Source organism: Oncorhynchus tshawytscha, linkage group LG05 (genome assembly GCF_018296145.1).
Source record: "Oncorhynchus tshawytscha isolate Ot180627B linkage group LG05, Otsh_v2.0, whole genome shotgun sequence".
In the NCBI taxonomy this organism is placed as follows: Eukaryota; Metazoa; Chordata; class Actinopteri; order Salmoniformes; family Salmonidae; genus Oncorhynchus; species Oncorhynchus tshawytscha.
In genome coordinates this window covers 36,879,479-36,895,650 of record NC_056433.1, presented here as the reverse complement: position 1 = coordinate 36,895,650, position 16,172 = coordinate 36,879,479, and the positions used below count along the sequence as shown (strand labels likewise).

At 44.1% G+C, this 16,172-nt stretch overlaps 1 protein-coding gene across 2 annotated transcripts; it reads right to left on the bottom strand.

Annotated features, from left to right (window-relative positions):
* Positions 1 to 1,127: 1,127 nt before the first annotated feature.
* trib2 (tribbles pseudokinase 2) lies at positions 1,128 to 11,052 on the bottom strand. 2 transcript variants are annotated; one of them, XM_024420852.2, is made up of 3 exons: positions 10,792 to 11,052; positions 6,404 to 6,696; positions 1,128 to 3,472 (listed from the first exon to the last, which is right to left on the bottom strand). In XM_024420852.2, exons 1-3 carry the CDS (start codon positions 11,035 to 11,037, stop codon positions 2,998 to 3,000), a joined length of 1,014 nt encoding a protein of 337 aa, XP_024276620.2. In that variant the 5' UTR covers positions 11,038 to 11,052; the 3' UTR covers positions 1,128 to 2,997. The 2 variants fall into 2 exon arrangements, with proteins under 2 accessions (XP_024276620.2, XP_024276619.1); XM_024420851.2 differs by having other exon boundaries at positions 9,576 to 10,902.
* Between the last annotated feature and the right edge of the window lie 5,120 nt (positions 11,053 to 16,172).

The following is a 16,172-nucleotide window of genomic DNA, read 5'->3' as shown; positions in this document are numbered from 1 at the left end:
GGTGTTTTTCAGAGGCAGGGACTGGGAGACTAGTCAGGACAGAGGGAAAGATGAACGGAGCAAAGTACAGAGATCCTTGATGAAAACCTGCTCCAGAGCACTCAGGACCTCAGACTGGGGCGAAGGTTCACCTTCCAACAGGACAACGACCCTAAGCACACAGCCAAGACAATGCAGGAATGGCTTCAGGACAAGTCTCTGAATGTTGTTGAGTGGCCCAGCCAGAGCCCAGACTTGAACACGATCTAACATCTCTGGAGAGCCATGAAAATAGCTGTGCAGCGAAGCTCCCCATCCAACCTGACAAAGCTTGAGAGGATCTGCAGAGAAGAATGGGAGAAACTCCCCAAATACAGGTGTGCCAAGGCTGAAATTGCTGCCAAAGCTGCTTCAACAAAGTACTGAGTAAAAGTGTCTGAATACTTATGTAAATGTAATATTTCAATAGTTTTTTTTTAAATTGCAAAAATTATGGGTTATTTTGTGCATTTTGATGAGGGGGGGGAAAAACTATTTAATACATTTTAGAATAAGGCTGTAATGTAACAATATGGAACAAGTTAAGGGGTCTGAATACTTTCCGAATGCACTGTAGTTGCCTAATAGTTGAAACTCTATATAAACTATATTGGACTACATTGAGTATTTGAAAAGTTTTGGTATTTTCAAATAAACTACAAAATACTACTATTTTTTGCTCAAGTCTGTTGTGTGTGGACAGATTCTATCTCCATTAGCAGAGTATCTGAAGTGAACTAGCCTAATGTATAGTCTAACAGGTGGAAAGTCTCAACATTGTGTGTGGTCAAATACACTACGCTTAATTGGGGTAATACTATATCTGTTAATTTAACACTGTGAGCTCAGCACTTAAGCATTGAGACATTCTGTAATGTGTTTAGGTGCTCTTCACCCAAAGATGTCTAAAGTGTTCATATTGTAATGTACTCCAGGAAAACACAGCGGTTACATCACTGTGGCCTGAGCTAATGTTTAGACAGGACGCAATCCTCGATACAAAGCACTTTGTAATAACCATCAGAGTGGCTTGAGTAACAATATACAGAGGCCTAATGTCACAAAGATACAATATCTATGATGTGCTTAGAGAAGAATCAAACCCAATGTGCAGTTCACAATTTATTTACTGAATAAATTTGGACAAAACACCAAAATCTGTTACATTTTACAATCAGAACATCCGAGGCAGAATTCCCACCATGCACCACTCCCCTCCAAAACAAAAAGACTCCTTGAACATTAGCACCAAATCAGCACTAAACGCAAATATGGGCAGCTCATTCTACGAAACAAAAATAAAAGCAATAGTCAGTTTTTAAAAGCGACTCAAAATAGCAAATTTCTGATAAAATGTTCACTTGTGTTTTTACTTTTATAAAAACAAGCTTGTTTTTGTTTGACCCTGCTAGGCAGGCAATAGCATTCATAGGGCACATGCCGAGGACTAGTTAATAAAAACACAAATTCAAGTAACATTGAGATACGACAAAACATGTCCACTGGTACCCATTCAGAACAGGACAGTCTCACAGGACCTACGCAGGCAGAAGAAAATCAACATGGGCTACTGCAGACCATGTTACTGTGATGGTATCTTTTAATAATTGGTTTCAAGTTCAAAATAAAATATATTAAGGGTGACTGAAGTCGGCATGGGTGGTGGGGGCACAGAAATACTGGCACAAAAAGTTGAATTGTTTTTTCTAAAAAACTTCGGACAGCCTTTTTCCCATCGCACCTGTCCTGTGTCCAAAATATTGCCTACAAATACATACATGTAAAAGGAATCTCTGGAAAAAAGAAAAACCCTGCAATGTTTTTTTAAATATATATATATATATATTTATATGTATATAGTTGATGTTACAATTTAAATAAAACGTAACGTTTTCCGTTCCTACAAATGAAAAGCTAAACTTAAATAGAGAAAGCGCATCTAGAGCGGTGAAAACGATCGTTCACCGAGCCTAAACAAATCAAGTGCATGATGCAACTGGTGAAGGCTTTAATGAGAGAGAGAGAGAGGTTACAAATGAAGGTTAAGGAGAAGATATGAAAGCAGCAGTAACAACTGAATGGAATAGCTTAACACAACAAGGTGATATCAAACTTAAAACCTAGCCTTATTAATTCATGATAAATGAATGGTGGTGGAACATTGTTTTTTTTATTTTTTTAAGAAATGCACACAATAAGTGGGGAAGAGGAATAAGGCTACACAGAAAAAGATGATGAAGCACACAGGTTTCTGAAGACGGGTACGTACAATAATTGAGTAACTATCCGTCTTCTATGTCAGTAAGAGCTTTATAACCTAGGGTCAATGGTCATGTTAGGTAATGAGAGACAAACAATGAGTGAGCAACCAAAAATGAGGTCATCTGTCCTGATGATTGTTCGAAACAGAGTAGGTAGAAGTTGGCCCTAATCACTGGTCCAGGGTCAGATATTGTTTTAATCTTCCTAATAATGGATTAGGATTGAGGGTTGGGTTATCTGATCTTAGATCTGTGGTTTAGTGGGCAATTTATACCTGGTCATGTGAAAACTCAGAGGAGTGTAGTAGCAGTTTGACTGACTGACATGTGTCTTGTTCTCCTTGGCTGAGGTCTTTTGTCCCTTCGTGCTTGCTGTAGCGTCACAACATGTCGTATGTATCTACTTTTAAAAGCACCACGAAAAGAAAAAAAAGATTATGTTTGCTACATTGTTTGCGACTTGCATGTCTAGTGGCGGCAACTCCTCTTACCAGAAGTCCCGCCCCCGTGATGTTTGTGAGCCATTCACCACCTGGCTCCGCCTCGAGGTTGGTTTTCCATGGAATGGAAAGGAAAAAAAGATGGAAACACCTTTTCTGTGAGTGACAATGTTTCACCTGCTAAACAACTAATCTACCGTTAGGCTCTTTCTGAGCGTGTCGCATTTGTTCCACGTTGTGGGGTAGTCCTCCCTTTGTGCTTCCTGTTTCCTGTCTGCTCAGCTGAAGAACTGATCCAGCTCCTCCTCCATGTTCACCTCGGGCACAGTCTGCTCCTGCTCCCTCTCCCCTCTCCCCTGGACCACAGCTCCGCCTGCTGCCCCGGAGGATAAGAACCAGGGGTGCTCCAGGATCTCCCGGGATGTGAGGCGCTCTGCGGGCTCCCGGCGGAGGATACTCCGGATCAGACACTTGGCCTTGGGCGTCAGGGTCTCTGGGATGCTGAAGTGGCCCCGGCGGATCTTACTGAACAGGGAGCCGGGTTCTACGTCGTGGAAGGGGTAGCGGCCCACCAGGATGGTGTAGAGCATGACGCCCAGGGACCAGACGTCGGCCGCCTTGCCCGAGTAGCTGCCGCTGGCGTTGAGGATCTCGGGGCTGACGTAGGCGGGGCAGCCATGTTTGTCTGACAGAGAGTCGTCATGGCCCTCCAGGATGTAGGTGTCTTCTAGGCTCTCCAGCTTCACAAGGCTCCTGGAGGGAGACAAGAACAGACAACAAACAAATATAAATGCCCAGAGTCCTCATTCCACAGGAGGATGAACACAAAATACATTCTGATAAGAATCATATCTGACCTTTTATATAACCGATGGACAATGACGCATTTTCTTATTTAAATGTAATTGGTCCATAAAATCAAAAGTACATTGTGAGTATAGAAATGCCTCTGCCGCACAGTTCTTGATCACTGTAGGCAGTTGCCCTCCTCTAGTGGGATCGCAATGTAATTCACTGTGATGGACATCGCCGATCCATAGCTTTGGACATTAAATTACATAGAGCACATAATGCCTGGGGCTTACATCTGACATTTCCATTCACAGAGATAAGAGCAGCGCAACCAGCCAGCCAGCATGCATCAGCCTATTTATAGCCCAGCTGATTCAATAGACCTCTCCAGTCCAAGAACCACCATGGACGACTTCAGTTCAGAGGCCTTGAGCAAGCATGTGGTAAGAAGAGTTTGAAAACAGGAATCAACCCTCAAAAGTGTTATCATCCAAAAAAGAAAAACAGAGAACCATTAAGCCTTGTCTCTTTTCAAACCAGACCCTCTCACAGCCATGGTTCTCTGAGATCATAATGAAGGGTTGTTCAGAGGCATCGTGACTGATGAGGACTCTGGAGCGGTTCACGGTGTACAGACCCTCTACACCGATGAGAACGGGACACTTGTGAGGCTCCACCTAAAGTGGCTCCATCTGTTTGCGTGGAAGTGGGCTCTGAGAGACGCACACGCACATATTCAGGGAGAACTGAACACTTCCATCCATTGTAGCCCTTTCCTGCAGTTAAATGACCTATTATTCATATTTTTCATAATTAATAAACATTTTGGACAATATGGTACTTTTACCACCATTGGGCACAGGGGTCTTCTTTTTTTGAAGCCCACAACCATGTGTGTGACGTGTGTACTTTGGTTTCAAGGTAGATTTGTTTAGGACTACCAAGAAACCCGGTGCGACCCTGATTTAGCCCACTGCAGTAAAAGGTTCATTAAGGAGAAGAGCAGAGCTGCAGCAGTGGCTAATGCATATTCCAAAAATATCTTCCACTCACATGCACAAGTGCTCAAACACACACCTCCACTGATTTGGGCTTAGGCTTGACTTTGTGTTAATTGTGGGATTTTCTACCGTCCTCTTCACTTGTTTCCCGATTTCTTTTGTTCCAGGAGCTTGAGTTCAGGTAGTTGAGAGTATGCAATCAGTGCATTACCTCAAATGGGTCCAATAATAACCTTTTATAAGCAGCCCATTTGTAAATGTCACTGACAGAGCTACCTGCAACATACATACCAGCAAACACTCGAGGCAGCCATTAGAATAAAGAGGTTGACATATGACTTACTACTGCTTACATAGCATCTCATGTTTAACATCCCCATAAAGATGTTAAAAATACATTAAAACACATTGCTGGTTTAAGAGGTCACTGTCTGGTACAGTAAGGGACAGTGCTTGTAGGTTGGGTTCTAGATATCCCCTGGCTGATGCTGAATCCCAGCAAGTATGGCCTATAACCATTCCTGGGGGCAGTGAGTGGTGAATTCAACCATGATGACATAAGCAGGTTTCCCAGTCTGTCACCACACACTGCAAATACTGTGGCCATATCAACTTACTGGGACACCTATCTCTCTCTCTCTCCCTTCTCTGGCCTGCCACTAAAAGCTCTGGGACTTGGCTTTTGGCCAGGGTGAGTCTGAAGTGGCGTCCTCTCCGGTCTCCTCATCTCCTTTCCTTCATCTGCACTAATTTGAAAGAGCTGGATAGGCGAAAGCAGATTCCCAGTAGCCTACCACTGTACTGCTTAGATTTTCTTTCTATTGTTTTCATCTCGTGCTAGCTTGTGTTTTTCCATCAGTCCAGATGTAGGAGAGGATACAAAGACAGGAGTAGAGGAAGGAAGCCACTTAGAATTAGATGCACTCCCAGTCCCCACCCCAGTGTCTCTCTTCACCCCATTGAACCACGCTCTGCCCCCATCAATCATTCAGTGGAGGGTTTCACATCCCACCCTGTCACATGGTTGGTCCTGTCATGGCAGCCAAGGTCGTGAATACTGCTATTAAATGAGTGTGGCTCAGCTTCCCTTTTCAATGAGCAGAGCCAGAGGGTGACGCAGCCACATATTCACATAGATAAAAGGGCCTCTACTCCACTGTCAGGTTGGAGCAGAATGTGGTCCTGAACAGATCTAGGATCAGCTTACACTTCACCCAATGTAACCTCAACCATTGGAGGAGAAAACACAAAGCTGACTTGAGTTCAGTGTGTGTCTGGGCTGGGGCATTCAGATAGAGGGCATCCAGTCAGTGCCAGGAACAACACATGCTTGCCTCGACAGTCAGTTAAAAAAGCAGCATTAGAATATGTTTTTATCACTGTTCTCCTGGATCACTATAGTGATAAATGTGGACAGCCCACCACCAGGGGTCAGTATATACTACAGCCTGCAGCTGATGTCGGTGTAGAACCGATTCATTACTCTGTGCCACAGCCTTACATGGTAAATCCCAATGTAATTGAACATCTGTCAGACAAAGCAACTCCTGGCATCTCTGCTTCACTGTTAACCAGTTTAACAGCAGTTCAGCTAGCTGGCCGGGAGTCTAGACTGTATCCAGTCTCCCTGCTTGTCCCGAAACCACATACGTGCGTGTGTACTCCTAGTTATATTGCGTACCTCCAATATGGCGACCTCTGATCTAAAGAGAAACTGCTCAACTCCATTATTATGTAACAATTACATTGTTACTGTAGTAATCACAGTGTTAATGCACAGTGGAACTTCATGTAAAGAGTTACCGTAGGGTTATTTACATTCACATCGATTTACAAAGAGCCCCACCACCCACCCATCCATCACCCCTCCCCACCCTGTCCACTTCTTCACCTGTCCTCGTTCCGGAAGACAAACTTCCTCAGCTTGAGGTCCCGGAGGACCACGCCGTTGTCATGGCAATGCGCCACAGCCGAGGCTATCTGACGGAAGAGTCTGGCGGCCTCGTCCTCGCGTAGCTTCTTGCAGGTGCGGACGAAGGAGTGCATGTCTCCGTGGCTCCTCTCGAAGAAGACGTAGGCCCGCTTCTCCCCCAGCAGGACCTCCACCACCTGGTTGATGTGCTCATGTCTGCCCAGGGCGAAGTAGGCCGCCAGGGACTCCTGGTAGCGGCCTATCTCAAACACCTGGAGAGGGGGAGGGAGCAGGGAGAGGGGGTGGGCGGGGAGAAAGAGGGGGAAGGAGTTTAGTACCCAATGGAGATGACAGTCATTGCTCAGCACATTGTGTAGACTAGAACAGATGTGATTGTCTATCATCGTGTAGAATAGAGAACCGGGTAAGCTCTGTATTTCTCCAATGTTTCACCTTAATGAATATGCCTATGCCCCCAGGACTCCAGAACCTTCAGACCAAGGTTCATTCCATGGGGTGCAACATTTAGATTGCTGCTGCAGATAGAGAGGTAAAGACATAGAACTACAGGGTAACCGTTCCATATTCTGCATGCACACATTTATATCTGAATGTGACCATTCTGTAACATTGTCGCTGTCGCCCTCCTTGCATATGCTACAGGCTCCCCCCGGTTTCCATAGTAACCCTTCTCCCCTCTGTTCTCCACCTCGACTTTCAGCAAGTGCAGCCCAGGTGAACGAGCCTCTCGACTCCGAGTCGGTAAATGGTTAGAAAACAATAGGCTCTGGCTCACCCCGCAGTGTGTGTGCTTCTCAAGGTCTACAATTGTAGCTGGGTTCTACTAATACGCCGAGGCAGTAAACTGTCAATTCTGAGATTACAAATTGATCTTTGATGTTGCTTGGCAACATTCAGTAAAAATGGAGGTCAGATGTATAAATATAGCTCGCTGGCAGTTACAGTGCCAAAGGCCATACTTATCATTCTAGGACTGTGCTCCGATGGGGCCTGTGTGCTTTTAGCCTAAGTATTTTGTCTATTAATCAGGTCATGTTTATGACCTTGTTTAGGGTTAATCATTTGAATGTACCCAAGGGTGCATGTATCCAATGCGCCAATAATCATAATATACAGTTAAGTCAATAATGTACTTTACAGTGGTGGAAACAGTAGAACCTCATGTAAAGAGTTACCGTAAGGTTATTCATATCGATTTACAGTTAAGTCAATAATGTACTTTACAGTGGTGGAAACAGTAGAACCTCATGTAAAGAGTTACCGTAAGGTTATTCATATCGATTTACAGTTAAGTCAATAATGTACTTTACAGTGGTGGAAACAGTAGAACCTCATGTAAAGAGTTACCGTAAGGTTATTCATATCGATTTACAGTTAAGTCAATAATGTACTTTACAGTGGTGGAAACAGTAGAACCTCATGTAAAGAGTTACCGTAAGGTTATTCATATCGATTTACAGTTAAGTCAATAATGTACTGTACAGAGGTGGAAACAAAGGCCAAAAGGTTGCCCTATGCACAAATTGAAGTCCTATCCGACAAGTCGACCACATATCGGATCTTTCAGACCCTCTGGTGATGTGTGTCCTATGAGAAAAACAACAACAAGTTGGAAATGTAACTACAATGAAATGTATTATATTCATATTGCACTAGAAGAACTGAAACAATATTATATTATACATCCATTTGCCATGGGAAATGGTGGGTCATTTTGGTAGTAATGAAAAGCGGAGCACGTGTGCTATGTGCCAACCTGGTCTCAGAGCATTTCGTATTATTATGTAAGTAAATAAGTTCCTCCATTTTAGTATGATACTGTATGTTCCGTTTTGTATGGTATGTATTCATTTGTGGATGTCCATCACCCATTTTATATGCTGTTATGAATTACAATTCGTATTATATGTTACGAATTTGCTAAACTCATGATATGTTACAAATTCTAGCTAGGTGGCTAACATTAGCATTAGGGTTAAGGTTAGGGTTAGCTACATGCTAAGTAGTTGCAAAGTAGTTGCTAATTATTATTATTATTTAACCTTGATTTAACTAGGCAAGTCAGTAATGAACAAATTCTTATTTAAAATGACAGCCTAACCCGGCCAAACCCTAACCCGGACGACGCTGGACCAATTGTGCGCGCGCCCTATGGGACTCCCAATCACGGCCGGTTGTGATACTGCTTGGAATCAAACCAGCATCTGTAGTGATGCAGTGCATTAGACCGCTGCGCCACTCAGGAGCCCCGTGGACTAAAATGCTAAAGTTGTCACTGATGAGATTCAAACTCGCAACCTTTGGATGGATAGACATTTGCGTTATATGCCCTACCAACCCCCCTACTGTAGGTTTTGCCATAAGTAAACGTCTGTCTTATGTAACCATACCACACATAACATTTGTTACTAATTTCAGTTTCCCAGATTTTAATTTACTATATTACGTCTTGTCTATGAGACCAGGCTGCATGCGCAGGAGAATGGGGAAAACCTCATTTTCATTTTTTAACAATGAGGAACAAAGGACTGGGTAGTGCTACACGGGCTATTAGTTTGTGAGAGCAGTTACTAACTCCTTTGTCGACGTTACATCATGCAACCGGACCCACATAGCTCCCGAGACACGCGCCAGCTGAGCTGCCTGCTTGTCTGCCTGCTTTGCACTCCATTCACTTTCTGTATTTCCAATTCATGCATAAAATATCAGGAGACAAATTTCGCGCCAACACCGGTTATTTATCTATACAGTGCATTGTTTAGTTGTGCATGCCCTATTGGACAGTCCGTGGGTAATTTGCATTAAAAAAGGCAACCAGCTAGGCTTGCCCTACAGCTATAAACATGTAACTACTGTATATTTATATATCTAAAATAGATGTCTGCATTGTGAACAAGTTCAGGTTTATTATAGTGCTATAACTCTATTCTACATTCAACTTGCATATGACCCTGGTGGATTGACCAAATATGGTGTTTTGTGGTTAGGCTAATGTGATCTCCTCGAGATGATTGGAATTTGCATGACGTTTGCTACAATATAGGCCCATATCTGCTGCAATCTCTCGATGACTAACGCGACCGTCAATCAACCCAAGGGCCCATACAACTCTTATAGCTCGAATACCCACCTTACATACAAGCTCTTCACCGGTGTGCAGGTGGGCGGCTCTGAAAACGTGGTCCCCCTCCAATGGCTCGAGGAGCAGGTAGTTCCCGATGCAGGAGATACAGTGGGAGGAATCCGGTGTTTCGGGGGGGCTAGGGGATCCTAGGTTAGGACTGAAACTCTGGCTGGATTCTGTAGTCCTCAAGCAAGATAACTCCTCGAATTCGGTTGCTTTGTGCCGTGATCTCCCATAACGCGAGATGTTGATGGGATTTGATCTCTGTATGTTCATCAGGATTCCCTGAAATACTTCCAAACTATCGGGGGTCTTCTTCTCTTCGAAGGCAGGGATGTAAACTTGAGTCAATAGATTGGTTGTTGTGGCCCAATACTTTGTAGCTGCCGTTTAAAAAATGTCAATCTAGATTATATGTTGTGCTACCTTTGCAAGGGCACCTATTACACTGTAATACGTAGGCTAGGCTATGTCAAGCTATATATGTACAGCTGGAGGGCTCATATGCAATACATGCAAAGAAAAGGGCAATTCGAAGATAATTTTTGCTATATGTGGTCTTTATCTACCCAGCTGTAGGACTAAAACAAAATCCTTGTTCACTGCCCCATAACGCACGGCAGCCCTTTGCAGAAGAGGATGAACGCTTTCAGAGTGCGAGAGAGACAGCAACGCCGATTTGCTACAAACGAAACACTCAAATCCTACCGAATGTCAGTTTTGTAATAACGATTGGACTGCTAGATTGAATATTTAGCATAAAGCTATCCCGCAGATTAATTAAATTGCATGACACGTTTCAGAAAATAGAAACAATGTATCCGTCTAATAGTTTGCAGACTGAGACCATACAAAGTAACCGCGGTTAAAATCGCACCGACGCTGCAAGCTACCGTAGGCTATATATAAAATCAACATGAATTATTGATAGCGAAAGCAATGCTATTGCTTCATAGCTACCAGGCCAGTGTCAGATGGGCCTTGTTCGTTCCACAAATGCAGCGAGCTTCGGGGATTGCCATCGACCAAATATGGAGAGAAAACCATCCAGAATTCGTAGCCCTTTGTTGTGTTCGGAAGTGGATGTCCTTTGCGACGAATTTTAAAAACCGAAGGAACTGTCGTCGACTGTTTCAGCTGCTGGAATTAAGGGATGGCCGACTTTCCCAGGCCTTTCCCTTGATTCAGCAAGACATCCTTTCCGGCCGTGGTGTGTACTTACGTGGCTGGGAAAATCTAGTCCATTCAATGCGAGGTCAGCCGCGCAACACACACCGTGCCTCAGTGCAGGAGCCGACAGCCTGGCGGATAGGCTTCCACACACACTCTTTCGCTCACACACATACACGCAGACCTGCCTCCGACCCGCCTCCCTTACGTCACATACACACACACACATACAGAGAGGAACCCCATTGGTTTTCCTGCCGATCTTGACACAATGTCTACAGTAATATGCAGCAGTCATGTGAGCTGCATGTACACCCCAGGAATCTAAATGTAGCCTACCCACGGCATGGGAGTGTGGTAAAGGCAGGCTACTGTAGCCTACCCACGGCATGGGAGTGTGGTAAGGCAGGCTACTGTAGCCTACCTTATATGCTGCATATGCATTTCCCTCTACAAATGCCTTCCATAGAAATACACTATATATACAAAAGTATGTTGACACCACTTCAAATTAGTGGATTCGGCTAGTTCAGCCACACACGTCACTGACAGGGGTATAAAATCGAGCACACAGCCATGAGTTCTCCACAGACAAACATTGGCAGTAGAATGGCCTTACTGAAGAGTGCAGTGACTTTCAACGTTGCACCATCATAGGATGCTACCTTTCCAACAAGTCAGTGTGTAAAATGTCTGGCCTGCTAGAGCTGCCACAGTCGACTGTAAGTGATGTTATTGTGAAGTGGAAACGTCTAGGAGCAACAATGGCTCAGCCACGAAGTGGTAGGCCACACAAGGACGGGACCGCCGAGTGCTGAAGCGCGTAGAGTATAAAAATGATCTGTCCTCGGTTACAACACTAGCTACCGAGTTCCAAACTGTCTCTGGAAGCAACGTCAGCCCAATAACTGTTCGTCAGGAGCTTCATAAAATGGGTTTCCACGGCCGAGCAGCCGCACACAAGCCTAAGATCACCATGCGCAATGCAAAGCGTCGGCTGGAGTGATGAATCACGCTTCACCATCTGGCAGTCCGACGAATGAATCTGGGTTTGATGGATGCCAGGAGAAAGCTACCTGCCCTAATGCATAGTGCCAACTTTAAAGTTTGGTGGAGGAGGAATTATGGTCTGTGTCTGTTTTTCATGGTTCGGGCTAGGCCCCTTAGTTCCAGTGAAAGGGAATCTTAACGCTACAGCATACATTCTAGAGGATTCTGTGCTTCCAACTTTGTGGCAACAGTTTGGGGAAGGCTCTTTACTGTTTCAGCATGACAATGCCTCTGTGCATCAAGTGAGGTCCATACAGAAATGGTTTGTCGAGGTTCGGTGTGGAAGAACTTGGCTGGCTTGCACAGAGCGCTGACCTCAACCCAATCGAATACCCTTGGGATGAATTGGAACGCCAACTGCGAGCCAGGCCTAATCGCCGAACAACCGTGCCCGACTTCAGGAATGCTCTTGTTGCTGAATGGAAGCAAGTCCTCGCATAAATGTTCCAACATCTAGTAGAAAGCCTTCTCAGAAGAGAGGAGGCTGTTATAGCAGCAAAGGGGGGACCAACTCAATTTTATTGCTCATGGTCATGTAGTTTATATGGAAACATTATTGTCTAAGCCATGTAGGTTGACTGTCTGATAATGCTTTACATTCATTAATAATGCATTATTAATAAACTTGTTGTAAGCATATCATTTTGATGCTTATAACCTGTAACAAAGCATTACTAATGATCTGTCTATAATAGCCTATATGGTGGAGAGACCTGTGCGTGACATTGGTAGGCCTATGTGTGACCTGGGCCCTCTACTGATGGAAAGAGCAAGAAAGGGGGTGTGAGAGCAAGATTGAGCAATTCCACGTCGGAATGTGGCGCGTTTAAAGGAATGCCTGCAGCTGCATTGGGAGGGAGACACGGACAGAAGCGTTCATTTTGCCCCTTTCCTCCCATACATGCTGGCAGCTATAGAATTGCAGTTAGGATTCCACACAATATTCTGAGGAAGGATATTCTCATCTCACAGCCATGCCTGACTAAACCCACTCTACATGGTAATACATTTTTCACACAGAGACAGGTCTCTTCTATATTAGTGGTGGTGGTTAACAGCTGCTAAATGCAATGCACCTACACACTATCATATAATATGGTCTCTGTGTGTGTGTGTGTGTGTGTGTGTGTGTGTTTGCGTGTGAGTGCATATGCATTGCTCCAATATCCACCGCATACCACAGCTCCCACCCACCCACCCACCCAGGATCCTTCTTTGTATCGTTTCATACATGGAGCTTCGGTTGCAATCAAAGGCTTTGTTTGTCCTTCACAGATCTCAAAGAGACTATTACCATATAATGAATGAAGATAACATAAACATGTTCATCTTGGTTTTAGTTATCACTGGGAGTTAAATGTTATCACTGAGCAAATGCCGTTGGAATTTACATGCCCGCCCACTCCAACTTCAAACATCCGAGCTATGGCCCAACATACACACGTCCTGCTGGATTTCACCGTAGATTCTGTTAATCTATGACAACAGAGCAGCTGTGCATGAAATAGAAAAATAATCCCCAAAACACTTTGACCCATTCCCTGGCGGTTTGATCCATTCCTAGAGGAGAAGAGAGGAGTGGAGAGATGAAAAACCACAAGATTGAAACACATTCGCTCTCTAAACACGTTTGTGCTGAGGAGAAATGGCAGGCCTACCAAGCACCCCGGAGCATGTGTGTGAGAGATCTGTCCTCCAGGACTGCAAACATCAGTGAGGAGGACTCCTGTCTGGAATAAGTCCCCGGAGCGTCCTTATTCACTACTCAGTCGCCACACTAGGAGTAGGAAATGAGTAGGAAGATGTTGCCCCTAAGACTTAGACCAGCTTTCCACCCTAAGTCTTCCTCCAGTGATATTTGAAATCGTCCTGTTGAAAAGTGAAATCCCAAATGTAAATACAGTAAAGTATACACACACTAAAGGGTAAAAAAATATATTTTTGAGCAAAATAGTATTTTTTTAGACACAACTGAAAACTTCAAGGAGTTGCTTTGATGGGAAGTGGTGATGTCATCAGCCTCCCTCTTGCTTGAGGAACAGTGGAGGAGCCCCACGCTATGTCATGACTTACCTGGACCACCTATTGAGATGTGCCTTTTGTTAAGTAAATAGGTCTTAAATGAGATGAAAAGGAGACTGGAGTGCCACTTTAAGATGAAGATTTGGGGAAGGTTAGCTGACCCTAGAGCTGTGCCATGAGACCATAGAGGAAGAGGGAAAGAGCGGCTCCGGGGGGACTGAGATGCGCTGCCCTGCTCTCTAGACTGGAGAGAGAAGGCGTCAGCATGCTTCAGTTTGGCTGGTGCCTAGCCGAACCAAACGAGTGTGCTCGCTTATTTTTTTAAACAATTTTTACCTTTATTTAACTAGGCAAGTCAGTTAAGAACAAATTCTGATTTACTGTGGGTTAACTGCCTTGTTCAGGGGCAGAACAACACATTTTTACCTTGTCATCTTGGCGATTTGCTCTAGCAACCTTTTGGTTATTGGCCTAACGCTCTAACCACTAGGCTACCGCCCCATCGCTTTAAAAACAAGAAAAAGCGTCAATAGTACTCTTTGTCTATTTTGAGAAGAGTCAGAATTAATCTAAGATAACTCAAGAAATGTGTCATTTATTTTTACGTTTTTGCTGAGGAGATCTTCGTTGCGTGATTAAACATCTAACTAAGATGTTTGGTGCAGTATTTCCCAATGAAAATATTTGCATGAAAACGAGTCGTCTCTCATTGAATGACAACAAAGACTTTATTGAAGAACTCCTACTGTTGACCAATCACTGACGAAGGGGCGTATACTTCGGCTCTGAACTTCGGGCCTTGTGTCCAGAAAAAAATGGCGTGTGCCCAAACAACCGAAAAAACCTTCACCAAAGTCAAAAACTAACAAAAACGTCCCCAAATCACGTTCATAATATATGCTCAAACTCTTCCAAACGGTTTCATCTGGGAAGCATGCGGACGCCTTAAGGCTGTCTGTCAGCCAGACCGCTACCATATAAAAAGACACCGAGGCATTTAGCATTCGAGGTATTACTCGTCATTAAAGGAGATCAAAGAAAGAAAAATGTTCAAGTGTTTTTCTGCAGTCTGCTCTTGGTAACAATGCAAAGCATTCTAATATGGATATATTCAGCAGAACTTATTTATCATAATTACGTGAAAACCTTTCACCCACCATAAGGAGGCACATTGTGTACCTCTAACACCTTTCTCAATTCACACCTTGTCATAAACATTCTCACTTGTCGTTTCGACAAGCCACACCCCCACCTCGCACCTCTTACCCCTTGCACAACTCTGCCTCCCCTCACATGAAATCAACCCTCAGAAGTCATTGATTGATTTATTTTGATATCTTGAACACCCATGATTCAGACCTTGCTGTCTGCTTAAGCTGACGTTTCCCAGAAGTGAGTCAGTCTATTGGGTAGAGCAGCTGCAACGGCTCTCACTTTCAACTGAGTGTAAAAGAGGTTATTTCGAGGATGAGTACGTACGTACATGTGCCACGTTCTGGCCCAGACCTCGAGCCAGCTTTCACCTGAGAGCAGGAGGAAGAGCGAGAGAGAGAGAGGTGAGGATGATGTTACAGTGATGATATGACTACGCTCATATTTCCATCCCTTTCTTTCCTCTGTGACCTGTTTGTGACAGAGCCTGGTCACATTGAATTACAACACAACAATGACACTCAAACAATGTCGACACAAATTACAGCTGTACTAGGCCATAGGATAGACCTATCAACGTGTAATCAGATCTGTTGACCACGGACAATGTCCTACATGTCAATAACAATCTACTAATTGAGAGCATGCGGAGCAGTTATTCTATTTCAGAACTCCTTGCCATGGTATGCTATAGGACAGTGTTTCTTTATTGTTATAGCAGGAGCAGACTAGCAACATCCTTCCTATTCAAAGCACCACTTTCGTTAATAGTTACACTTGAGAGCAGACACTCTTAGAACCATAGGGACCACTGCTTAGAACCATAGCTCTAGACTTACATTATTATTAACCTTTATTTAACTAGACAAGTCAGTTAAGAACAAATTATTTGACACAATGACGGCCTACCAGGGGAACAGTGGGTTAACTGCCTTGTTCAGGGGCAAAACGACAGATGTTTACCTTTTACCGCTCAAGGATTTGATCCGGCAACCTTTAGGTTACTGGCCCACCACTCTAACCACCTAGGCTACGTCGCGCCCCTGACCTTACAGGCCTACACACTGCATACCTTTTCAGATCGTGTGCTTGCCAGTAAAAATGGGTCTCCCTGCCTGTAAAGTAGATGGGACTGAGGATTCAAACTCAAACAAACTAGCACTTTGAGAGCAAACCATCTGACAACATCCCAGGGAGCAGTGCTAAGAG